This window comes from Prionailurus bengalensis, chromosome X (assembly GCF_016509475.1).
Source record: "Prionailurus bengalensis isolate Pbe53 chromosome X, Fcat_Pben_1.1_paternal_pri, whole genome shotgun sequence".
Classification (NCBI taxonomy): Eukaryota; Metazoa; Chordata; class Mammalia; order Carnivora; family Felidae; genus Prionailurus; species Prionailurus bengalensis.
Window position 1 is genome coordinate 34,135,226 of NC_057361.1, and position 27,179 is coordinate 34,162,404.

Below are 27,179 nucleotides of genomic sequence, written 5' to 3' on the forward strand. Positions count from 1 at the left end.
CCACATTGTCAGCGCAGAGCCCGATGTAGGGCTTAAACTCACAAACGGTGAGATCATGACCTGAAATCAGTTGAGTTGGACACTCAACCGACTAAGTCACCCAGGCACCCCTTTTTTTTCTCATTTTGATTTATGTGTTTGAGTGCCAATTAGAAAATAATTTTGATTGAAAGTATATATTTTAAGTACAGAGATCTGAGTTTTAATCCAAATCTGAAAATTGTTAACTGCTTCCTTCCATCTCTTACTGGCGACTACCAGCAAATGGGCAGAATTCCTTTCTCCAGGAATAACTTTTCCAGTACATTCCTTTTTATTATCAAAAGACTTTGCATGAAAACAGGAAGATATGGTTTTCTCTTTAACTGAGAAAAACACTTGTCCCAATCTCTGTAAAATGTTCTTCCTATGCCTCTGACCCCTGGACGATAAAAGCAATGATAGTATGACTTTGGTCTTCCTGCTCCAGGAAGGAAAGTTGCTGTAGAAAGAGAATTGACTTTTTTTCACTTCTGTGGCTTGAGAACAAGTTATAACTCCAGTTTTTCAAAGTGCATGGAAAATAATACACAATTATTAGATTGCTATCTGTCGGACTATAGATTTAGTAGAAAGGAACCCACCAGAAAAATCCAATGTATTTTTAAAAGAATGCTACATTTTACTGCTTCTCCTTCCTTTGGCTTCTGGAATTTAACCTCCATCTGACCCATCTCCATTCTAATAGTGTAGAGCCACTTTGGCTCTATTAGTACTTCCTTAAAGTTATCTTCTTTTTTCTGTTACATGAACTGCACAGCCAGTTTTTCAATCAGCATTTTTAAAGTTTATTTATCTATTTACACACAACCTTGTTCTAGAAATGGTTTAAGGTGGCTTAAAAGAAACCATAAAATATACCAAGAAATTAGTGACAGAAGAGGCAGAAATGAAGCTTCTGTAGAAATGCTTATACAATCCTACTCATTGACACCGGGTGGACCATGGATTTGGCTCTAAGCTTTCTCACAGGCAGTCAGAAAAGGAAACTTAATCATTTGAAGTGTCCACAAAATAAAAACAAATCAATTACCCAGGCAAAGAACTGATATTCGCAATACTGAGACCAGAAAGAAATTTCTCTTGAGAGGCTTCATAGAGATGGTCAGTGTATGATGTCATCACCAGTATTCTCGGTAGCAACCTAATTGAAAACATAAAAGATAAATTTCACAGGGCTTTTCTTATTACCTTCAACATAACAGATGGCATCACAGCAACTTGAAAACCGGGAAAGCCATTTTATCATGAGTTTGAGGGTTGGGGGTGAGCACAAGGTACTCCTATCTCCCCTCTGCTAGGCAAAACCAAAGGTAAATTTTAGAACAACGGGATCTAATCCAGTACCAATAATGGTTTCAGAGAAATTCTAAAACCTCTAAATTTGTATGCATTTTATGAATAGGTAAGTTCATTTTTCTTAACAGAGAAACCATCGTGTATCAGATCCTCAATGTACACAAGCAATTCACAAAAGCTAGGTACAATTTCTAGAAAACCTAGAGGATTAATCACGCTACCTTTCTCCTATTCTTCATATTTTTCCCCACAGCCTAGCTTTCCTCCCCACCTCCCACTCCTGCAAAAAGAACCTTTTTTGTTTCCATTTGATCTCACAGCATAGGCAAGCTTGTCAGCATGGTTAAAAATTTGCGTTCTGGCTGAAGAAAGAAGCTTGAGCAGACATCTTGATGCTGGGTAAATGCAGACGGGTTCCTCAAAGGCTGCTGGGCACTGCACGGGAGGCTCCAAGTTGTGCTGCGGGGTGAGCTTTTTGAAGAGATACTCACCCAGCCCGGCCTGAGGGCCAGCCAGCCTGCGGAGGTTGGTGAGGTGGTCGCCCATCTTCTTGATGACTTTCATCTCCTCCTCTAGGAAGTGGCTTTTGAGGAGGTCACAGAGACCGGGATCTCCGTTGGCGGCACCCAGGGCATGCAGATCCAAAAGGGCCTGGTTCAGGTTCTTCTCCAAGGCCATGGCGGCTTCCATGGCGTCCACGCTGCCACGCCACCCATCTTGGGACAGCTCTTGCCAGTCCTGAAGGAAGGGGCAGCCGCTCCACTGGTTTCGCATCTTAAAGAGACGGTGGGCGCCCTCATGCTTCTCCTCAGCTAACTCTTGGAAGAAGCGGCCCATGCCCTTCGGAGCTACATCGTTGCCTCCTTCAAAATAGAAGCGAAGAGAGAGGTAGGTGTAGGAGGCCTGCAGATGCAGGTTCACCAGGCGCTGGAGTGCAGCCTCTATCTGGGCGGAATAATTCTGCTGGATCTGGGTGCTCATGGTTGGTGAGCCGTGAGGAGCGAAGCGTAAAATATGGTGCTTGTGGGTCTTGGAAGCACGGGAGAGCAAAGAGGATTCCGCCGGAAGTTGTAACTGAAGGGGAGGGCCTAGAGGTGAGAGGTTGGCAGGGATAGGAGGAGGTAGGGAAGGGCTGGGGCTACCCAGTCTGTTCAATCCGATAGACAGTTCTAGAGGGCTGCAGGGTGAACTCTAAGTCTAGTTTTTGATAAGAGTTTAATTCTTTCTTTCCTAATTATTAGAAAGGAGTTTTTACCTCTCATTGTGCCCCGTTCTTACTTACAAGATGAGGTAAGAATGTTCAAGGTTAAGAATGTTAAGTATCGATAGTGAAATGCCTCCAGTCTTCATTTGTGACTTAAAACTCCCTTGTTTCTTATTTTATAGAGTCTATAGGAATTTATCGTTTCCTGCTCCTAAAGCCTCGTTTACAGGGTGACTATTAGTTCCAGTTTGTCCAGAGCAGTCTTGTTGTCCTGGTGCAATTATTAATAGTTTCCCCTAATAAATAAATAAAATAGTATCCCCGTTCACACTCAAAAGGGTCCTTGTTTGGAATATACATTACATGGTCACCTTATTATTATTAAGAAGGTCAAAATCTACACTATCGAATGAGAAATGGATGAGCTTCTAAGACATTGAATTTGGACATAATTCATTTCCACTTTATTAATTAATCATACCAGTAAGAATCCCATTATAAATTTTCTACTAGTCAGGCTTCATTTTTTCATGTGTTGATGCATTTATTCCTTCTAATAAAAGATCTACTGGATACCGTTTATGTGCCAGGTGTTTTGTTAGGTACTGGTGGCTTCTTGTGATTACCCAGATATTCCACCATTAACTTAAACATGTCATGTGAAAGGGAAGTAAAGATGAAAGTGTAGACTTATAAATCCTACCACAATAGAAAATAATCCATACAGGATGAGTTAGCTATTCTCGGTTGGAAGATGAGGGTAGAACTAGATGACCTCATAGGGTCTCTTCCAGGTTTGTGATTTCATGTTTAGCATTTTATTTTCCTAAATACCACTTGCCTGGGGCTGTTTCACAATTAGAACACTTTAATGTGTTTTCTGTCAAACAGGAAGGCATATGCTATTCAGGATAAACAATATTTGAACCCAGAGAGGAAAGTTTGCACTCAACCTTGGACCTACTTCTAAATGAAAATAAAAATTCATTCTCTTGCAGCTACTTTCTTTTTTTAAAATATTTTTAAATGTTTATTTTTGAGACACACACACACACACAGAGGCAGAGAAACAGGGAGACACAGAATCTGAAGCAGGCTCCAGGCTCTGAGCTGTCAGCACAGAGCCCGACACGGGGCTCAAACTCACAAATGGTGAGATCATGGCCTGAGCCGAAGTCGGATGCCCAACCGTCCAACCCAGTCCAACTGAGCCACCCAGTCTTTTGCAGCTACTTTCAACTTTTATTTTCTATGTTGCTGGAAACTGACATGTTAAAATTTCAAAAAGAGATCTGCAGTCTCCGTTCACTGCTGAAGCCAAAATATGGGCATATATCCTGTAAATTGTAAATTTTTTTCATGGAAGGTTGTGCCCAAAAGTATTCTCATACTGCATTTGGAATTTGCAAAAACTGTTAGAATTCAGGAATAGCACATTTTTCAACCCTGGGGGGAACGGGATAAAACGGAAGTAGTTGTGCAGCCTTTCTAGTCTTAGTTCTAGAGCAAAAAGAGGAGGCTGGAGGTTAGGAGGGAGGGGAAAAACAAAAATTCAAACCCAAGAACAATCCTCACATATACCCAAATAGGAAAGAAATTATACAAGATGGAATACCCTCCAAATGATTGCAAAGAAAATGTTCATTTTTTACCCTGTGCATTAACCCTTAGTCATCATATTGACCTTGTAATAAAAAATGCTGGGCTTAGAGAAAACTTCAGCATATAACATATTATCTGTATTATAACATGTCAGGCTCATTTAATATATTTCAATTTCCTATACATTTATTTGTTATTCTTGGAAAAGAAAAATGTCTACATAAACCTTCTCAGATGAGATCATTTTCTGCCTTGTGCACAATTTGACAAATATTTCCCTCATCATGTTAGAGAGAAGACAGTCAGTGTTGGAACTGTGCTGTGATAGGTGGTCAAGCACATAATTGTCAGAAGCAAGTCAACGTGTGCTCAAATCCCAGCTTTGCCACTTACTATGAGTATGACCTTAGGCAGGTAGCATAAGCTCTTTGAGCCTTAGCTTGCTTTCTTGCCTATAAAATAGGACTGTTAATATCTCACAAGTATACCACAAGGATTAAATTATATAATACATGAGAAAACATTGCCAAACAAGTAGAAAGCACTTAAAATAGTGCTGTATCATTAATGAATTTTGCAGTAAAATTTTGGGGATCCTCTCAAACCCTGGTAAGTATCAGATTCATATCCCAATAGGTTTTTGATCCAAGCGTCCTCGCTGCAGACCTGTTTGGCTGAATCACTCTTCTCAGTGGCAATGTCCTTTTAAGTATGAAAGCACAGAGGCACAGGCTTGGGTGCCAAAGAGCCAATTCATTTAAAACACGAATAAAACCAGCTTTTCTTACTTCCCATGCCTAAGTGAGATTTAGCAACACCTCTTGAGGTCCCTTGTGGCTCTCTCAGCTGTGGAGGGAAGGGGAGCAATGCCTAGGCAGCAGAAGTCTCTTCATTTTCTCATTTCTCCAGCCCAAGATCATCATCCACTGTAGCAAGAAACATCTAATGAACATCTACTTTATAGGAGAGGTAAGATTATGGAACATCCCGTGTGAATAATAAATTCATCTCCTCTCTCATTCCAATGTAGACTTTGTGGAATGCTTATGTCTTGAGTCAGATTCCTCAGAAACAGACCTTGAAATGAGGATTCCTGTGCAAGTGATTTATTGGGAAAGTGCTCCCAGGGGAGACCAAAAGAGAGTGCAGAAAGCAGCACAGAGAAAGAAAGGAGGCCAAGAAGCAAGGTTGCAATTTCAGGAAAAGTCTGAGCTTCCTAATAATCTCAAGGCTTATTAGCTTTGGAGTGTAAATTACACTTAGTGTTTATTTCAACATGGGGCAAGGCAACTGGATTTTCATAGTCCTGTCCATTGGCTACGGGGATCCCCAGAGAAATATAAATTCCCATGGTCTTTATACAGGTGAAACAACTCCAGTATCTCAAGGGACAGCCAAAGGTCACAGGTGCCAGTCATTAGCAGAAAAAGCACACCAGAACTGGGTGCTGAGCACACCAAACTGCCAAAAGGGATCCGATAGTATTTGGGCAGGGCATGTACAGTATCCATCACCAGCCTGCTTCTCTACTTGACCTTGGAAGGTACCGGAGTACAGTGGAAATGAGAAACCCCAATTTGTACATTTTTACCATGAATTCAATGGATAAAATAAAGACTTTATACTGTATGTATACCTCTTTGCTACTTCTATTTACAGGGAATATAGGGGTTTTAGAGTCTACATCTGAAATCTCTTCTGGCATCGCTGAAAATCTGTAACTCTCTTCAGGTGTCTCATTTTCACATATTCAAGGCCGAAATAGACCCAAAGCTCCAGCTAAGAAACTGTTTGCATCTTTTATCAGGTCCTCTACTGTAATTGACAGCACTCCCTATATTGGAACCGCATATTGATTTGTTTAATAGCTGCACAGAAGTACTTAAAAGTGAAAACATCCCTAACAACGCAGAAACTGACAGGCTGTGAAATGGCTGCTTAAGAACTTGTCATCCAAACTGAACTCACATGAAAACTGATGTTAAAAAACAGCAAAATGGTCTCTGTTGCTTGTCATTTTTCTAAAAGGAACTGTAAGGGGTACAATTTAGTTCTAAGCTGTTCATGTACTTTAGACAAGGGACAGCTTGACACCAGGCACAGTTATAAAACGAAGAGTTTCTAATTTTTCTCTCCCACAACACGCGCATGCACACACGCGCGCACGCACACAGTCTCCTCCTCATTCCACCTGTAACCCCCACTAAACCCTGAAGCACACTGAGAAGCTTGTCCACAGCCTAGCCCAACAGGTCTACCTTGCAAAACCTACCCTCCCTGTACTTCCTGTGGGTACCTCAAACAAGCAGTGGTTCTCAGCCAGGGCTGATTTTGTTCCCCAGAAGACATTTGGCAATGTCTGGAGACATTTTTGGTTGTCATAATTAGGGGGAAGGAACTACTGGCATCTAGTGGGTGCAGGCTTTTGTGATGCTATGAAACTTTCTACAATGCCCCAAACATTCTACAGCAACCTGCAAGAAATTATGCAGCCCAAAATATCAGTAGTGCCGAGGATGAGAAACTCCGTGCTAATGGGTAAATAATGTTGGTCTTAGTTTGGGTTACCCTAAAAGCAGAACCTGAGATAAGAATCTGAGTACAATGAGTTCATTTAAGAGGTGATCCCTGAAAACCTCAGCAGGCATTAAGGTAAATGAGACAAGGAAAAGGAAGAAAACCAATAATGGCTGTGTTAAACAACAGGTTACTCCTGTAGGCAGCTAGCACTCAATCCTACTGGGGAACTCTGGGGGACTATATGAGGCATGCTTTGGGGTTATCCTGAACAAGAACAAAGACGCTGGAATATTTATCTTCATATCTTATCTGTTATTAGCTGAGGACTGAGGATATTAACTTTCTTGTACTTCCAGACTACTCTTTGAGAACCAAAAGAATGCCCTCTCAGGTAGAGAGTTTGTGAGCTTGTGGCAAGAGCCCATGGACATGGAGCAAGAGCCCATGGACATGTATGGGAATGGTGAGTGCTGAGTGAGTATGGACAGGGGACCAATGATGTATGCTGGGGTTGGTCGTCCAAGAAAACACTCATGGGAATATATCTTCAGTTGCTTTTTCTGAGGATAATGCTTTAGCCAAAAACATAATTCTAATCATGACCACAGTAGGTGTCCCAGATGACAAGCAAGAGTGACATGTTTTAGAGAGATCTTAGTAGAACATGTGGTTGGAAGGACTCTTAGAAGCCATGTGTTCCAGCTCTGTACCAACGCATGCATCTCGTTAGAAATATCTCTGACAAATAACCATCTAGTCTTTGCTTGAACACACCCAGGTTACCAGGAACACAGTAGCTCATGAGGGATACCCATTCTATGTTCAAGAGAGTCACTTGGGAGCCAAGCAGACCTGAGTCTTGAACCTGACTATTCCATTTTTTTCATTTTTTTTTAATGTTTATTTACTTTTGAGAGAGAGAGACAGGGCATGAGTGGGGGAGGAACGGAGAGAGAGGGAGACATAGAATCCAAAGCAGGCTCCAGGCTCTGAGCTGTCAGCACAGAGCCTGATGTGGGGCTCAAACCCACGAACTGTGAGATCATGACCTGAGCCGAAGTCAGACGCTTAACCGACTGAGCCACCCAGGTGCCCCAGAACCTGACTCTTCTATTCAATGGCTGTGTAACTTTGGGCAAGTTACTTAACCTCTCTGAGTCTTATTCTCTTTAGCTATAAAACACCAGTAATATTATCTACCTCTTAAGATTATTGTGAAGATTAAACAAGAGAATACAAGGAATTTTTTAAAGGATTATTTGAGAGAGAGAATGGGAGAGAGGAAAAGAGAGAGAGAGAGAGAGAGAGAGAGAGAGAGAGAAATGTCAGGGCAGAGAGCCCGATGTAGGGCTGGAATTCACGAACCCGTGAGATCATGACTGGGCCACCCAGGAGCCCCAAATACAAGGAATTCAATACAACTTCTGACACATAGTACGTGCTAAATAAATATTAGCTGCCTTCACTCCTTTTCCTTCTCCATCCTCTCAAATCTCTTGTGTCAGCTCTCTGTCTCACAATAAGTTTGATCCTTTCATTCTGGTTCTGGCTTCCAAAAAAATATAAAATAAGTTAATGCCACCTTTCCATTAATCTAAGACCCTCTTTGTCCACTGAAACGGGCCTGGCTTCTTCCACCACTCCTCATGCCACCTGGCTCTGTGGGCCTCTACTCTCTGGTCACTCTCCAAAAGCAAGTGGAGTCCCCCCAAGGAGACAGCTTCAACCACATGGTTTACCTGGGATGAAATACACTTGAAGATCACATCTTTTTAATTTTGATGCATGTAGATCAAAAAGGGCTCTTTATGAAATAGTGTTCTCTTTTAACATAAAGAACAGAATCTGTGTAGTCAGGAAAGCAAGGCAGGAAACGATTTGCTCTTTCCTTATCATGCTCCATTTTAACTCTTACAAATGTTTCTTCCAACCTGTACTTGCCCTTTAGCGTCAGTGATAAAAAGTACTTTGTTACTTTTTAAAAGTAAAATTTTAATGTTTCATAGAAAGAAACAAGATTCATATTCCAAATAAGATGTGGCATCATATTTCAGAAGGGCTGGCAAGTCGGCCCTTCGTGGCTGCCAAGAAGTGGGTTGGACAGACCCAGCTTGAGCTGGAAAGAACATCCAGCCTTGAAATCCGAAGTGGCAACTTTTGCAGTACTACTCTCCCTTTCCCTGCTTGAAGCCCCTCAATGCTCCTTCTGGTCCCGCTGACATCTGGCTGGAGAAGAGAGTCACCCAGCAAGAGATCGTGCTTTTCATTACCTATAACATGATCTCATTTTTGTAAAAATATGTGTGTATATGTATATGTGTGTGTGTGTGTGTGTGTAAAGACAGATAGCAAAATGTTAGCAGTGGTCTGTATCTTTGTGTGACCAATTTTTTACTTTTTTGTTTCTGTATCATCTGATTTGGGGGCGATGAGAATATACTGAAATTTATTTCAGAAAAATCAGGGAAAAAGACCTGTTTCTATCTTCAAAGAAAAGGAAAATTTTGCTCTCCTGTCTCAAGTAGGTCATATGATCTCGGTCACAGAGCAATGAACAGGACTCAGTGTCGTCTCCTGAAGCCAGAGCTAGCCTGATGCATAGCATTCTCCAGCCTGGTAGGTACCCAGGTACTTTGCAACTGAGAAATTAAAATTCAGGAAAATGAAGGGCTTCTCTCTCATGCCCCCTCCCCTATTCCCTTGGGGCTTCAGTGGTACTCCTTCTACCCCCTACTAATCACCAACAACCCGAGGTTCAGTCTGGGGACTGGGAAAAAAGGAAACTCCCTCCTGAGGCTGACCTGGCTCATAGGGCAGGGATGCTGCCTTATATTTCCTCCTCATTCCCTGCTGGGCCTGGCAGTCTGATTGACACAAAGGATCACAGATTCTCAGGGGTGATGATTCCTCAGAGGTCATTTGATCCCAGTCCTTATCCCCATTGTCAATGCTTGATAATTACCTGATCATTAACAAGTTAAATGTGGCTACTGGTCACTTTGGCTACTCAAGAGGTTTGAGCCCAAGAGTCAAGTATGCCCAATTCACTCAGACACCATCCCCAGCCAGTCCCCTCTGCCAATGGTCTAGGAATACAAAGACATGACTCGGCACTTATGCCCCCGTGAATGGGACAGGAAAAGGGGCCACTGACCCATGGTGGGAACAGCACCAACAACAGGTCCCATTTACAGCTTCTGGAACTGGCAATGGCTGTATGTTTGGCATCAGTGCAAATCTCCCCTCCCATGATCCCTCTGCCCCCTCCTCAGGGTGTATGCATGGGGCTGCAGGCCAAAACACAGCACTGTTCAGCAGTTCGAGATAACGAAATATCTATCTGGGCCTGACTCTCTATATAAGCACCAGATGGTAATGATTAAAATTAAATTAAATTAATGTTTGACAGTCCGTGAAGGGCATAAATTGCATGGTGTGCTGGTTGTCCAATCTGTCATCTTGTTTCCCTTGGCTCAGGTCAACAAACAACAGCTGAAAGCTGCCTCTCTGGGTCAAACAGTAGCTTATTTCTCTGCTATGGAAATGGCTGCTCAGTTTACTAAGTTGAAGGCTCCTATGCCGCCAAAACCGTGATTAAGACTCCTTAAAAGGCAGAGAATTCTGTCTTCTCCCTACAGTCTCCAGCAACCATCTCCCAAACACGCCATAATGGCAATCATTGGTTAGAATTCAGAAACAGGGAAATCTGAACCTGGCCTAAGAGCAAAACCATTGCCAAAATCACAAAGCAATTTCCAGCTCTAATGACGGCCTTCTACACGCACATGGTTTCTATAGCATGTGGGCAGTGCTGATGTGTTATCAAATTGCAAAAGAATCCATGGTATTACATTTTAAAATCACCCATCTGCCAAGTTCTCCCTTCCAAAGAACTTTCCGATTCAGACTTTTGCTCCTTCCCCCTGTGTTATTCAGGAATCGCTGTTCCAATATTTACACTGTCTTTCTTCCTATGTACAACCAAAGTCCCACTTCAACCTTTGTACTTTTGCACAAGAACTTTAACGGAAGTTTCAAAATGTTTAGCATATATTCTTTGGTGGCAAGGATTTGTTTCTCTATGTGTCAGCCAAATACAAGAAGCAAATGAGGCACGCACAAGGCGGTGGAAGCCGGTTTGTACCACCCAGATGGCCCTTCAGGAATCAAACACTTATCTCCCCAGCTGCCTGGTGCACCGCTGGCGGGCGGCCCTCAGCTGTCAGCCCACTTTGGAGATTGCTTCTGTTGAAGACAACTGCCTCACCAAAGATCTCATCTCCTTCTGAGGGCAGCTCACGTATCCCAACTCGGGACAGCTCTTAGGATCCTTCTTTCCCTGCTATTTTGTCTGCCTGGGCTTGTGATCCAGGTTATTGCCTGGGTCCTCCCACTTCATTCAGGTCTCTGCCCAAATGTCACTTCATCAGAAAGGCTTCTCCTGATCGTTTTTTCCCAAAGTAGCACACACTCCGCCCTTCTCCACAGCCCCACCTCCATAGCGCACTGTGCCTTTACTGTGCTTTTGTTTTCTTCACAACTCTTTCCTCTACCTGATGTTATTTCGATATTTATCTATTATTTGGTTTATCGTCTCCCCACTGGAATATAAGCTCTATGATGTCTGGGACTTTAGCTGTTTTTTTCATTTCTTTATCTCTACTATTTAGAAAAAGTGCCTAGCACATATATAAAGGATAAATACTTGTATTATTTTGCTCAGTAAATATTTGTTAATCAACGAATGAATGATTAGTCTCCTAATATCTTAGTTACTTCCTAGTATTTACACTGCCTAGCTCTCTCCCTCCACATCTTGAGAAGCAGACTCCTGCCAGGGAAGCATAATAGTCAAGAACATAGGCTTTGGCATTAGGCTGACTTACTCCCTTAGTTCATACACGATTACATACCTCTTTAACATTTAGTAATTTTTGAGAGAGAAAGTATGTGCGCATGAGCAGGGGAGGGGCAGAAGAGAGAAGGAGACAGAGAATCCCAAGCAGGCTCTGCACTGAGAGTGGAGAACCCGATGTGGGGCTCAAACTCAAGAATCATGAAATCATGACCTGAACGGAAGTCAGATGCTTCACCAACTGAACCACCCAGGTGCCCCGCGATTACCTAGCCCTTAAGCTGTGTCAGGCATTGCTCTCGACACTTTAATATTAATGTATTTAAGGCTCACAACAGCCCTAAGAGTAGGTATTATTACTATTCCCTTTTTACTGATGAAGATATTGAGGTTAAGATAGAGAGGTTAAGCACTTGCCCCAAGTCACACATGTAATAAGAGTCAGAATTTGAACCCAGAAAGTCTGTCTCCCAAATCTGCCACTTAACCAACTGTGTAATTTTGAGTAAGTTCCTCTCTGAATCCGTTTCTTTGCCCATAAAAATAGAGATAATAATGCCTACCACACAGAGTTGTAACCAAGAAATGAGGTGTGTAAAGTGCACAGCAGGGTTCCTGATTCACACAAATACTTAATAAAGGGTAAGTGTTATCATTTTCCCCCTGCATCCCAACAGACTGCATGGACATCCAAGTGTCACCCCCACTGGACTTTTGTTTCATTTTGGATGCCCTATATTGACCCTTGCTGAAGGTCTTGGATCATATATATCCACTCACTATTCTAATGCTCCATGGACAGCCCCAGCCTCTGTCACCTCCTCCCTCGACTCCACCATAGCTTGCCTTACCCCTGTAGACAGACCTAGGGCCAGGTTCAGAACACTTTGCTAATGTACTGCCTTGTCAGATCCCAGAATAAAATGATTGTTTGAGGCAGAGGCAACACAATTCACGTGGTGTAACTTGCCTTTGACAGCTACCCTTACAGTTCTCTGGGGTTCCCACTACCCAGTATAATCACTCAGATGGGCCACAGCCCAAATTTGATCAGGTGTAGTAGCCACTTTCACATTTTTCCCAGACCTCTCTTCAAACAACTCCTTATTGTCACAGCTGCTAGGAGTCCTCATGGCAGACAACTCTTAGCTCTCGGTCACTTCAGGGGTTGCCTCAAAGGCAGTTTCCTTGATGACCTTCTGAGGCTGTCGATATCCAGTGACAAATCAATGCAGGAATCTAAATTCCTACCATTTTGGCCCAAATGAGGACAACTCTAAAGGGCCATTGGAACTCCAGAGCTACTTGTGGGTCAGCCGAGGCTACTGTTGGGCCTGCATCACAGCTCAGCTTCTCCCTGTGCCCACTCCTGCTTGCTTTTTCTCCTTTTCCCAGGAGCTGATAACAAGGGCATGCCCTGATAAGCATCCTGCCTCCTGTGCTCTATCTCAGAGTCAGCTTCCCAGGAAGCCCAGCCTATAACACAAGACCTAGTCAATTCACTCATACTATTGTCATGGTCTCTGGATTCTTCCAGAAACTGTTAAACCCAGGAGACAAAATGGCCTCCTAGGATTACATCTCCCTGGCCAAATCCCCAACCCATCCCCATTGTTTTTCACTTTTTCTCAGAGGCACGTCTACTCTAGCCTGCCTGCTTACAGAAGCATATAAATGAAGCCAGAAAAATGATCTTCCCTGATGCCTATTAATCAATTTCTTGCCTACTGTTCATTGCCTCAGCTCAGGGCTGCTCTTTCCTCAAGGAAATGAGACAGATGATCATGGGTTGCCACACAACACTGGTTCTTTACTTTGACCTCTTGAGTCCTAGGAGGATTTATCAGCAAACAACAAGCTCATTTAACTATAAGTCAGAAGCAGACAAAGAGTCAGTCATTAAGGGAATATAAACAACTAGGTGTTTTACCCATTCTGTAAAGCTGATATATTTATAAACATGCCCTTGGGCAAGGGTCAGCCTCAATGATAGCCCCTTTGGAAGTAACAAATCCCAAACCACTTATTTGTTATGTCTATAGATGACATTTTGATCTGAGTAATCATTAAAATATCTGTACTTTTAATGGCCTATAAAATCTTAACATGCTTCCCTCTACCAGATTTCCCACAGTGCAACTGGATGAACCTCATAGCTTCCATTTGATCTTCAAGAATAGATAAATCACTGCTCTACTTAAGTGTGCAGCGCTGTGTTTGATAAGTTTCATGAAGTATAAAAATGCGACAGCGTATAAATGGGTTTTTTTTTTAAAGATTTTCTGTGGGAAGATATTTTATGTCAGTAAGTAGGTCTTCCTAAGTAAATCCTTTGCTCTCACAGCGTGCAGCCTAATTCTTACAAGGGAATTAAAAGAATACTTGATAGTCTATTGGTTTCTCATGTTAGTTTTTGTTTTATTATGTCCCTTTGGAAATACTGTTTCGTTTTGATCTAAGGCTCTGTCTAGATATCCAAAATGTAGCCAGTATTATTAGGCAGGCATGGATACTGATCAATATTCTGTCCTTTATAGTGAACGGTGATATGATTGATGCTGACCTCAATCTGTATGGACAATTACAGCTGTAAAAACAGATGCTATTCTCCCAGGCCCATCCCAGCCATATGCTTTGATTCATGGTGCTGGGCACTTGGCAGAGATGGGCATTTTGTGTAAGTCAGACTCTGATACCCCTGGACTATCTGAAGATTATTTTTTAAAAGTTATGATTCACTGCTGGTGGGGCTAGCTGCCTGTGTTGCCTCCTAGGATTCTACAGTTCCTATGGCTCATGCTCTGAGATTTTGCTTTTGTGCCCCAGACACTTATAACAACCTTATTTCAGGCTCCCCATAAAGTAGTTACTTGGATCACTGGAACAGTGAACTCATAGAGACTTTTAAAAAATATCTGGTATTTTAAAAATCATGGTTGTGAACATCACTATAAGGGAAACTAGTGCAGTTTAACGTCTTCCTATGGGAGCTTCAGATTTATTGGGGGAGACCAATGAAAACAGAATGACGTCTGCCATCATCGAAATAGGTTGGATTGAATGATCACTCACATAACCTGAAAGTGAATCATGGGGGTCCTTGTTAAAATGCAGTTCCCATCACAGATCAATTGAATAAGAACCTCTGGTTTGGTATTGATATCTGAATCTTTAACAAGCTCTCCAAGTGATTCTCATGCACACTAAATGTTAAGAGCCATCGCCCCAGAGATGGATTTCAGCCTAGGCATGTTTCCTGCACTGCCACCATTAGTTAGTGGCTCTCTGTGTTTTGGAAGGAAATGGAAGCCTTCAGTGACAATTATCATCAAAATGTGCAATTAATCACTAAAATGATGATGTTTCTGCCCCACCCAGAGCCCGTTTACCAGTATAGTGTACCCATTCTCGGTTGCTGACTCCATCTTACCCAGAACCAAGATTGGCTCTATTTATTTGCTACTTAGCAGCTGTAAGTGTTAGCTGATAACAGCTCACAGCTGCACTCTTCTCTGGAGAATTGTTCTAAACTGATAGGAGCCACCTCATCCAGAGATGCCTCAGAGGGAACATACCTACCAACACAGCAAATGACTGACTAATATGAAGGAACAAAAGACCAAATCCTTTGCCTCAAGGGAGACCACTCTGTGATATCATCTTTGCTCTGAATCCTCCATAAAATCAGGGTGATGCTAGACTTCTGTTGAATCCACTTCTTTGCTTAGTCTCTTCTGCCATTCCTGCTTCCTTCATGTCCTTCCTTGGTGGTTCCTCCCGAGAACACTCCCTCAAGAGAATCCCTGTCTCATTCTCTGCTTCTAGGTTACTCTACTTAAGTATTGTTATTCAGAAGTTGAGGAGGCTTTTCCAAGAGGAAAAAGTTATAGAAATAACAAAAGAGGTTCTGTGAATAAATACACAGATATATATATATGAAACAAATAGGAGATTCTGGTTCTAAGTAAAAGGGGGTAACTTTTTACCTAAGTAAAAGGGGGTAAAAGATATACAGGGTAACACTCTGTATATCCCACTCAATGCAGCTATAAAACCTGGAAAGAATGCATAAGGCAGCTAGTTGAGGACACTGAAAAGTCCACAGTAGCATGCAGATTGGGAAAGAAAACAGACCAGAATCCAAAGTACTACCAAACTGGTGATGAGTTTGTTTATTTTTCCTCTGCTATCCCTGGCTTAGACTCAAGGCAGACCAAAACCTAGAAATGGGAACTAGGGCATGGACAAAAAGAGCTCCAGGAGAAGCCCACTAGTTTTGTCTGGAAAAGGAGGAAGAAGGTCTCTTGATGTTTAGAGAGAGTGGGGGAAATCTCTCAGGCTTCCCGCCACCTTTTCTCTGTTCTCTTGCACTCGAGGAAATCCTAGAGTAGCAGCAGCAACAGTAGAGACAGCACCAGCAATGGGGGCCTATAGATGCCCAAAACTCTGAGGGAGGAGAACCATTATGACTGATCAGAAGACCTGTGTCCCAAGGGGATGTGGCCAATTCCCATTGCTGTTTTTCTCTCTCTTCCCTCCTGCTGCTTGGTCTTAGACATAGGTACAACTGTGAGAAATGCACAGCACAGCATAGTAGCCCAAAGCCCATCTTCCCTGGGTTAGAGCCTGGAAGGTGAGCCCCAGGGAGGAAAAAGGAATGGGGAAATGTTGAAGAGGGTAGAACTTAGGAAAACCAACCCATAAAATTGTTTATTAGTGCCTAAGCTCAGTCTTTAGTTGTGTGTATATGAATCTGACCCAAAACAATACAACAAAGATTTTGAGAACTGAATTATGGGCTAGAACACTGCCCAGATCACAGACTGGCCACTGGGTGGCCACACATGAGATAGAGTCGAATAGTGCTGCAAAGGCTTTGAAACTGAACTGACGTTGGAAACACAACCCACAGATGGCTGGTTGGAATGTCTGGCTTGAACTCAAACCAATCGTCTGTTAAAAATATCTACATTCCCCATAAGATTTAAACAATACCCAGAAACTCATAATGCAGAGTCTCCCAAAATATCCAGGAAAAAATCTAAAATTACTGATATTGCAAGGAACCAGGAAAAATCTCAACTCACACCAATGCCAAGATGACATGTTGGGATTATCAGACAAAAACTTTAAAGCAATATTATTAACATGTTCTAAGAAATAAAGGAGAACACCCTTGAAATAAATGGAAATATAGAAAGTCTCAGCAGGGAAATAAAATATATAAAGAGATATCAAATGGAGGTTTGAACTGAAAAATACGATAACCAAAATAAAAAATTCACAAGACGGGCTCAAAAGGAAAATGAACATAATAGAAGAAACAGTGAATTTATTGGTATATTAATAGAAATAATCCAACCTAAACAACAGGGAGAAAAATATTGAAAAAAATAATAAGCATCGCCTCAGGGGCCTGTAGGATAATATACTAAAGGTTTAACATGTCATTGGAATACCAAAGGGAAATGAGAAAGAGTATACCATAGAAAAACTACTTGAGGAAATAGTGGTTAAACCTTCCCCAAAGTGGCATAAGACATAAACCTACAGACTTAAGAAGTTCAATGAATCTCAAATAGTATAAACCCAAAGAAATTACAGACACATCATAATCAAACTGCTAAAAAATAAATACAAAGTCTGGAGAGCAGTCAGAGAAAATGATTTTTGTGATAAGTGTCTAACCTTTTTTTTGCATATGGATGTCAGTTTCTCTGGCATCATTTGTTAAATAGACTATTTTTGCTCCATTGTATTGCCTCTGTTCTCTTATCAAAGATTAGTGGACTATATTTATGGAGGTCTATTTCTGAGTTCTTTATTCTGGTCACTTGATCTATTTGTCTATTTGTCCACCAAAACCACACTGTCTTGATACTGCAGCCTGAAAGTAAGTCTTGAAGTCAAGCAGCACCAGTCCTCCGATTTTGTTCCCCTTCAATATTTTGTTGGTTATTCTGAGTCTTTTGCCTCTCCATATAAATATTTAGAATCAGTTTGTCAATATCCATGAATTAACTTACTGCAATTTTGATTGGTACTGTGTTGAATCTATAGATCAACAGATTGGAAAGAACTTACATCCTGACGTTATTGAGTCTTCTTTATCCATGAACATGGAATATCACCCATTTATTTAGTTCTTCAATTTCATTCATTAAAGTTTTGTAGTTCTCCCCATACAGCTCTTATATATATTTTGTTAGGATTTATACATTTTGGGGGGTGCTAATGTAAATGGTATTGTGGTTTTAATTTCAAATTCCACCTGTTCATTGCTGGTATATAGGAAGGTGAGTAACTTTTATGTATTAACTTTGTGTCCTGAAATCTTCCTATAATTGTGTATTTGTTCTAGGAGGTATTTGTTGATTCTTTTGGATTTTCTACATAGACGATCATGTCATTTTTAAACAAACACAATTTTATTTTTCCTTCTCAGCCTGTGTACCATTTATTTAGCTTTCTCATGTTATTGCATTAGCTAGAACTTCAGGCACAATGTTGAAAAGGAGTGGTAAAAGGGGGGACATCCTAGCCTTGTACCTGATTTTAGTGAGAAATATCCAAGTTTCTCACCATTAAGTATGTTCGCTGTAAACTTTTTGTACATAGTCTTTATCAAGTTGAGAAAGCTCTCCTCTGTTCTTAGTTAACTGACATTTTTTATCATAAATTGGTGTTGGAATCTGTCAAATACTTTTTCTCTATCTATTGATATAATCATGTGATTTTTCTTTTATTAGTTAGTTGATATAATGGATCACATTAGTTGATTTTTGAATGGTGAACCCGCCTTGCACCACTGAACTAAATCCCACTTAGTCATGGTGTATAATCTTTTTATACTTTGTTGGATTTGATTTGCCAATATTTTGTTGAGGAGTTATGAATCTACGTTCATGAGAGATATTTAGTTTTCTTATAATTTATTTGTCTAGTTTGGATATTAAAATAATACTGGTCTCATAAAATCAGTTAGGAAGTATTCCCTCTGCTTCTATTCTGTGAAAGAGATTATAGAGAATTGGTATAATTTCCTCCTTAAATGTTTGGTATAACTCACCATTAAACCCATCTGGGCCTGGTGCTTTCTGTTTTGAAAGGTTACTCATAATTGATTCAATTTCTTTAATAGATATAGGCCAATTCAGATGATGTGATTCTTCTTGTGTGAATTGTGGCAGATCGTTTTTCAAGGAATTGGTGCATTTCATCTAAGTTATCAAATTTGTGAACAGAGTTGTTAACCTTTTAATTTCTATGGGATCTGTAGTAATGTCCCTGTTTCATTTCTGATATTAGTAATTTGTGTCTTTTCCCCTTTTTCCTTAGTCAGCCTGGCTAGGGGTTTATTGATTTTATTAATCTTGTCAAAGAACTAACTTTGGCTTTTGTTGATTTTATCTATTGATTTCCTGTTTTCAATTTCCTTGATTTCTGCTTTAATTCTTAACATTTACTTTATTTTTTAAAGTTTATTTATTTTGGAGGGGGGAGAGAGAGAGAGAGAAAGCAGGGAAGGGGCAGAGTGAGGGAGAGATAGAATCCCAAGCAAGTTCCACTCTAGCTTAGAGCCTGACACAGGGCTCAAACCCATGAACCGTGAGATCATGACCTGAGCCAAGATCAAGGGTTGGATGCATAACCAACTGAGCCACACAGGCACTCCTTAACATTTATTTTATTCTGCTTACTTTGGATTTAATTTTTTCTTCTTTTTCTAGTTTCCTAAGATGAAAACTTAGATGATTGATTTTAGATCTCTTTTTTTCTAATATATGTATTCAATGCTATAAATTTCACTTTAAGCACTGCTTTCAATGCATCCCACAAACTTTGATAAATTGTGTTTTCATTCTCGTTTAGTTTAAAATATTTGTTATTTCTCTTCTGATTTCTACTATGGCCCATGTGTTATTTAGAAGTATGTTGTTTAATATCCATGCATTTGGGGATTTTCCAATTTTCTTTCTGTTATTGGTTTCTAGTTCAATTCCACTGTGATCTAAAAAAAGACATTGTATGATTTGTATTCTTTTAAATTTGTTAAGGTATGTTTTGTGGCCCATAATGTGGTATATCTTGGTGAATGTTCCATGTAAGCTTGAGAGAAATGTGTATTTGGCTGTTGTTGGATGAAGTAGGCTATAGACATCAATAATATCCAGTTTATTGCTAGTGCTGCTGGGTTCAACTATGTCCTTATTGATTTTCTGCATATTGGATCTATCCATCCTGATAGGGCGGTGTGGAAGTCTACAACTGTAATAGTGGATTCAACTATTTCTCCTTACAATTCTATCTGTTTTTGCTTCATGGTAAAAAACTTCACTTCAAAGAGAACAGTTTGATGCTCTGGTTAAGCACATACATGCTAAGAACTGTTATGTCTTCTTGGAGAATTGACCACCTTATCATTATATAATGCCTTTCTTTATTCCTGATAATTTTCATTACTTAGTAGTTTGCTCTGTCTTAAATTAATATAGCTACTCCTGTTTACCTTTTTAGAAATATTTATTTTTGGGAGAGCACAAACAGGGATGGGGCACAGAGGGGAGACAGAGGATCCAAAGTGGGCTCTGCACTGACAGTGTGACAGCAGTAAGTCTAATGTGGGGCTCGAACTCACAAACTGTGAGATTGTGATCTGAGCCAAAGCCAGACGCTCAACCTGAGCCACCCAGGTGCCTTCCTCCTTTCTTTTGATTAGTGTTAGCATGGTATTTTCCCCCACTATTTACATTTTTTATTATTGAAGTATATTTATTATATACAGTGTTAGTTTCAGATGTACAACATAGTGATTTGACAATTCTACACATTATCTTATGTTTCCATCATGAGCATAGTTACCCATCTGTCACCATACAACGCTATTGCATATTACTGACTATATTCCCTATGCTGTACTTTTCACCTCTGTGACTTATTTGTAAGAAGTCTGTAACTCTTAATCCCCTTCACTTATTTCACCCATTCCCCCTAACCCTCACCCCTCTGACAACCATCTTTATTCTCTGTATTTATGAGTCTTGTTTCTGCTTTATTTTTTAGATTCTGCATATAAGTGAAATCGTATGGTATTTGTCTTTATCTGACTTATTTCATTTAGCACAATAGCTTTTACATCCATCCATGTTGTTACAAATGGTGAGATAGCATTCTTTTATAGTTAAGTAATGTTCCATTGTATGTGTGTGTGTGTACACACACACACACACACATTTCTTTTTTTTTCTTTTTAATTTTTTTTAACGTTTATTTATTATTGAGAGACAGAGAGACACAGAGCGTGAGCAGGGGAGGGGTAGAGAGAGGGGGAGACATAGAATCTGAAGTAGGCTCCAGGCTCTGAGCTGTCAGCACAGAGCCTGATGCGGGGCTCGAACTCACAAACTGCGAGATCATGACCTGAGCCGAAGTCGGTCGCTCAACCGACTGAGCCACCCAGGTGCCCCAAAACATTTCTTTATCCATTCATCTATTGATGGATACTTAGGTTGCTTCCATAATTGGCTATTGTAAATAATGCTACAATAAGTACAGGAGAGCAAGTATCTTTTCAAATTAGTGTTTTCATTTTCTCTGGGTAAATACCCAGTAGTGGAATTACTGGATCATATCATAATTCTATTTTTAATTTTCTGAGGAACCTCCATACCGTTTTCCACAGTGGTTACCCCAATTTATATCCCATCAACAGTGTAGGAGGGTTCCCTTTATTCCACATCCTCACCAACACTTGTTATTTCTTGTCTTTTTGATTCTAGCCATTCTGACAAGTGTGAGGTGGTATCTCATTGTGATTTTGATTTGCATTTCCATGATGATTATGGCTATATGTTTTCTTTGGAAATATTTCTATTCAGTTCCTCTGCTCATTTTTTAATTGGATTATTCTTTTTGTGGATGTGTTGAGTTGTATAAGTTCTTTATATATTTTGGATATTAATTCCTTAGCAGATTTATCATTTTCCAATATCCTCTCCCATTCAGTAGTTTCCCTATTTATTGTGTTGATGGTTTTCTTCACTGTGCAAAGGCTTTTTATTTTGGTGTAGTCCCAATAGTTTTTGATTTTCCTTCCCTTGCTTGAGGAGACAAATCCATAAAGATGTTGCTTAAGCTAATGTCACAGTTATTATTGCCTATATTTTCATGACCTTTTTGTTTTCAGGTCCCACACTTAGATCTTTAATCCATTTTAAGGTTTTTTTTTTGTATATGGTTTAAGAGAGTGGCCCAGGTTCATTCTTTTTCATGTAGCTGTCCAGTTTTCCCAATGCCATTTACTGAAGAGAATGTCTTTTTCCCATTGTATATTCTTGCATCCTTTGTTATAGATTAATTGACCATAAAGATGTGGGTTTATTTCTGGGCTCTCTATTCTGTTCCATTGATTTATGTGTCCATTTTGTGACAGTACTATATTGTTTTATTATAGCTTTGTAGTGTATCTTGAAATTTGAGACTGTGATGCCTCTAGCTTTGTTCTTCTTTCTCATGATAGCTTTGGTTATTTTGGGTCTTTTGTGGTTCCATATAAATGTTAGGATTATATGTCCTATTTCTCTGAAAAATACTATTAGCATAGGGATTGTATTGAATCTGTAGATTGTTTTGGGTTGTATGAACATTTTAACAATGTTAATTCTTCCAGTCCATGAGCATGGTATATTTTTCCATTTGTGTCATCTTCAACTTCTTTCTTCAATGTTTTATAGTTTTTAGAGTGCAGGTCTTTCACTTCTTTGGTTAAATTCATTCCTAGGTATTCTATTCTTTTTTGGTATAATTATAATTGGGATTGTTTTATTAGACCTAATGAATGAATTTGGTAAAGTTGCCAAATATGAAATCCATATACAGAAATATGTTGAATTTCTATACACTAATAATGAAGTCTCAGAAAGAAATTAAGAAAAACACTCCACTGTTTGCTTTTTAATCTATATATGTCTTTATATTTAAAGATTTCTCATAGAAAACATAGTTTTCATGTTTTTCATCTACCCTTATAGTCTCTGTTAATGGTACATTTAGACCACTGAATTTAAAATGATTATTGATATAGCTGGACTAATGTTTATCATATTCATTACTGTTTTCTATATGTTGCCATTGCTCCTATGATTGTCTTCCACTCTTTTTTCTACCTTTTGTGGTTTTAATTGAGATTTTACATGATTTTATTTTCTCCCCTTTCTTAGCATATGTTACATGTATTTAACTTTTATTAGTGGTTGCCCTAGAGTTTGCAATATGTGTTTACATCTAATCCAATTCCTCTTTCACTGTACCACTGTAACCTCTGTAACACTACAATGGTCAGGTAAGTACTTTATAATAACAAAATAATCCTAATTCCTTCCTCCCATAACTTGTAGTATTGCTGTCATTAATTTCACTTACATATAAGCATGCGTAAGCATATATACACACACACATATACGTATACATGCAGATAAGTATACATCATTGAATACATTGTTGGTGTTATTATATTGAACAAACTGTTATCTGTTAGATGAATTAAGAATAAGAAAAATAAAAAAATATTTTATCTTCATTTATTCCTTCTTTGATACTCTTCCTATCTTTATGTAGATCTGAGTTTCTGACACATGTTATTTTCCTTCTTTCAAAGAACTTCTTTAACATTTCTTGCAGGAAAGGTCTACTGGCAACAAATTCCCTCAATCTTTGTTTGAGAAAGTTTTTATTTACCCTGTACTTCTGAAAGATAATTTTTCATGGTATAAAACTCTAGATTGGTGTTTTTCTTTTGTCTCAACACTTTAAATATTTCATTTCTCTCTCTTCTTGCTCACATGGTTCTGAGAAGTTGGATGTTAATTCTTAACTTTGTTCCTCTATTAGGTAAAATGTTTTGCGCTTCTGGCTTCTCCAGAACTTTATCTTTTTCTTTGATATTTTTTTCAATTTGAAAATGATATGCCAAGTTGTATGGTGCTGTGTTTTTTGTTTTGTTTTGTTTGTATTTATGCTGCTTGATGTTCTCCGAGCTTCCTGGATCCATGGTTTGGTGTCTGACACTAATTTGGAAAAATTCTAAGTCACATTGTTTCAATATCTCTTTTGTTCTCTTCTCTGGGTTTTCTGGCATTACCATTACTAGTATGTTACCTTTTTTGTAGTTGTCCCACATTCCTTGGATATTCTATTCTGTTTTTAGTCTTTATTCTCTTTGATTTTTGGTTTTCAGGCATTCCGTTGATATATCATCTGGCTCACAGATTTTTTTCTCAGTTGTGTCCAGTCTACTAATAGGCCCATCAAAGGCATTCTTCATTTCTGTAATAATGTCTTTTATCTCTTGAATTTCTTTTTGGTTCTTTTTTTAAGATTTCCACTTATCTGCTTACAATGCCCATCTGTTCTTACATGCTGTCTACTTTATCCATTAAGGCCCTTAGCATATTAATCACAGTTGTTTGAAATTCCCAGTCTAATAATTTCAAAACCTCTGTTATGTCTGGTTCTGATGCTTGCTATGTCTCTTCAAACTATTTGTTTTGCCTTTTGGTGTGTCTTATAAGTTTATTTTTTGATAGTCAGATATGATGTACCAGATAAAGGGAACTACTGTCATAGGTCTTTAGTAATGTGGTGGTGAAGTGTGGGGAAAGGGAAAGCATTCTATGACCTATGATTAGGTCAGTCTTTTAGTGAGCCTGTGCCTCTGGACTATAAACTTCACAAATATTTCTCAGTTTTTTTTTCTCCCCTCCTGGGTGGGACAGGATGGCGAGAGTGTTCTGGAGTTGGGTATTTCACTTCTTCTGCTCAGTTAGGGTCTGAATTAATTCATTTCCCTTGAGGATAGGCCTGGTTAAGAACAGCATGTTCTAGCACATTTCAAAATGGTTCCTTTTCCCCTTCCACTATTGGAAGCCTGAGGGGATTTTTCTCTGGTATTTACTTTAGGAACCTGGTTGAGCTTCTGGAGGTAAGTCTCACAATACTGTACGATTTCCCCCATGAGTGGGTCCCTCTAGGGTTTTTAACTCTCAGAGTTTTCAACACTGAGCCTTTAGCAATTTGTCAATTACAATTCAGATCTCCCTACCCCAGCACTGGTCCCTACCGTGGTTTCTCCAAGTTAGTCTCTGTTCTAGTAAGCTGTAAATCCCTTTATTTGCCTTTCTGTCTCCAATGTTTGGGACAGTAGCTTGTCCTATATCCTTCCTTCTCTTATGGATCCAAGAAGAGGTGATTTTCCAGTCTGTTCAGGTTTTTACTTGTTAGAATTGAGTGGTGACTTCCAAGCCACTTACATGTGAAACTGGAAACCAAAAGTCCCTTGCCAGCAGAAAGTTTGTGAAAGAATTGCTAAAAAGAAGTTCTTCACACAGAAAGAAACTTGGAACTAGAAATGAAAGAGCAACCAAGTGGTAAATATCTGGGTAAACAGAATATCCTCTCCTACTGAGTTATTTAAAATACATTTGACAACTGAAAGCAAAATTTATCACATTTTTCGACGTGTTTTTGATGAGTTTTCTGATGAAGTTTTTGATATATGTAGATATACTACAAAAAATGCAACTACAATATAAAGGGTAAAGGGACCTATATGGTGCTAATATCTTTCCACTTAAAATACTAAAATATTTATTCTGAATAGACTGAAAAGTTGCATATATTATAATCTATAGAACAAACATTAAAAATACTATATAAAGAGAGTAAAAACACGAGAAAAAATAGAATATTAAAACATGTTCAAATAATCCAAAAAGAGGCAGAAAAAGGAAAACAAATAAAAAACAGAGGGAACAATCACGAAACAATAAAATAGTGAGCCTAAATGCAAACATCAATAATTACATTAAGTGTAAATGTAAAAGTAAGAAATTGTCAGAATGGATGAAAAAAATAAAAAGACCTGAGTGTATGCTATCTACAAGAGACTCATTTCAAATATAATGATGTAGGTATACTGAAAGTAAAAAATATTAACTTTTATGCAAATATGCAAATACTAATAAGTGGAAAGATGGAGTGACTAGTAAGAACTACAATAGACGTTTTGGCAAAGTGGCACAATGCTAAATCAAAGCTACTTGTCACCAATAATTCCTTAATAAATTATTTCCATTCTTTTCTTGGGAAAATTGTGATTCATCTCACCCAGAGACTTTCCAAGCTTCTAGATGCTAAAAAGCTGCCAACCTTTAGCTGGACAGCTTTTTTGAATTTTCATGGGTTTGAAATTAGAGTCTTGCTGACTGCTCTAATCTAATGCTTACTGTAAGAACACAAGACATAACATCTTTCTCCTTCACTTTCCCAGTTAGGTGCAAGGCAATTTTCCCGACAGATCTCTATTTCCTCTAACCAGAATAGATCTTTTTGTTTTTTATTTTCACTTTACCTCCTCTGTAGTACAAAGCTTCACACTTCAAAACTATAAGAAAACTAGGTGGCCATATAACTAACATCACTTGCCTGGAGTCTCATTTGTCAGTTAAGAAACTTACAGCACTTGAGGTGGCTGGGTGGCTCAGTTGGTTAAGTGTCTGACTTCAACTCAGGTCAGGATCTCATAGCTTGTGAGTTCAAGACCTGTGTCAGGCTCGGTGCTGACAGTTCAGAGACTGGAGCCTGCTTTGGTTTCTGTGTCTCCCTGTCTCTCTCTCTTGATCTCTCTCTCTCTCTCTCAAAAATAAATAAGCATTAAAAATATTTTTAAAAACAAGATACTTATGACACTTGTTGTGATGAGCACTGGGTATTATATGTAAGTGATGAATCACTAAATTCTACACGTGAAACCAATTTTACTATATATGTTAACTAGAAATTAAATAAAAATTGAATTCAAAAATGAAAAGTTGGCCATAAGTAAGTAGATACTACACTGAAACCTTCTTTTGTAAGAATCATTATTCAGAAGGATAATTTTCTAACATTTCTGTCATATCACACATAAAAAGTGGTAATATTTGTGATGTTGTGGGATAAGTAGGAGGACAGTGCTCATGCCCAGCAACTGGCTGGAGCCGTTTAGTTCCTCTAGGATGCACTGAGCTGTCCTGAAGGCTGTAGGGAACCAACACGCTGGCACATCTATAAATCGTTTGTGGAGGCTGCAGTCAGGAGGAGGGCACTATTGTAGCATAAAATGCAGAATCTTGCCATAGCAATCCTTGTGGACTTCCCTTTTGAGTTTCCATAATCCTCGGTGTAATTGTACTTAGTCTCTTTTACTTTTTAAATACTTCAAAAAATTGTAAGTAAAAGAGAACATTAAATAATGTTACACAGTGGTTTCTTCACACTTGAAAAAATCAGTACAAAGCTATGTATGCTAACTTCCCATGGGAATGATGGGCAGAGAAATGATAGGGATTTTGGACTGGTTTCCTAAATTCTGGAATATTACAGATCGTTTCTGATTTTAGTTTTCTGTTATATAATGGAGATAATAACACATATGTGATATGACTTGTGAATATTAAGATGAGACGCCTTATGAAATGTGCTTAGCATAGTGCCTGGCACACAGTGGGTACTCAATGAACACAGTTAGCTTCCTCCTCATTTTCATTCCCTAGAGTAATTTTTGCTAAAGAAATTGAAAGTAAAGAGATATGTCAGCTTTGAAGTCTCTCAGAAGGCTTTGTG

At 39.2% G+C, this 27,179-nt stretch overlaps 1 protein-coding gene across 3 annotated transcripts in view; it reads right to left on the bottom strand.

Annotated features, from left to right (window-relative positions):
- Positions 1–803: 803 nt before the first annotated feature.
- The window catches only part of LOC122477728 (ferritin light chain-like), a 67,704-nt gene continuing 41,328 nt past the window's right edge, over positions 804–27,179 (bottom strand). For 2 of the 3 annotated variants that reach the window (XM_043571056.1, XM_043571058.1), the window contains exons 3-4: positions 1,830–2,201; positions 804–1,183 (exon numbers count right to left, since the gene is read on the bottom strand). In XM_043571056.1, the coding sequence (XP_043426991.1) occupies positions 1,161–1,183; positions 1,830–2,201 (395 nt within the window). In that variant the 3' untranslated portion in view covers positions 804–1,160. Of the gene's footprint in view, positions 1,184–1,829; positions 2,577–27,179 lie in introns of those variants that run through there. The other variant, XM_043571057.1, reaches the window with a different exon arrangement.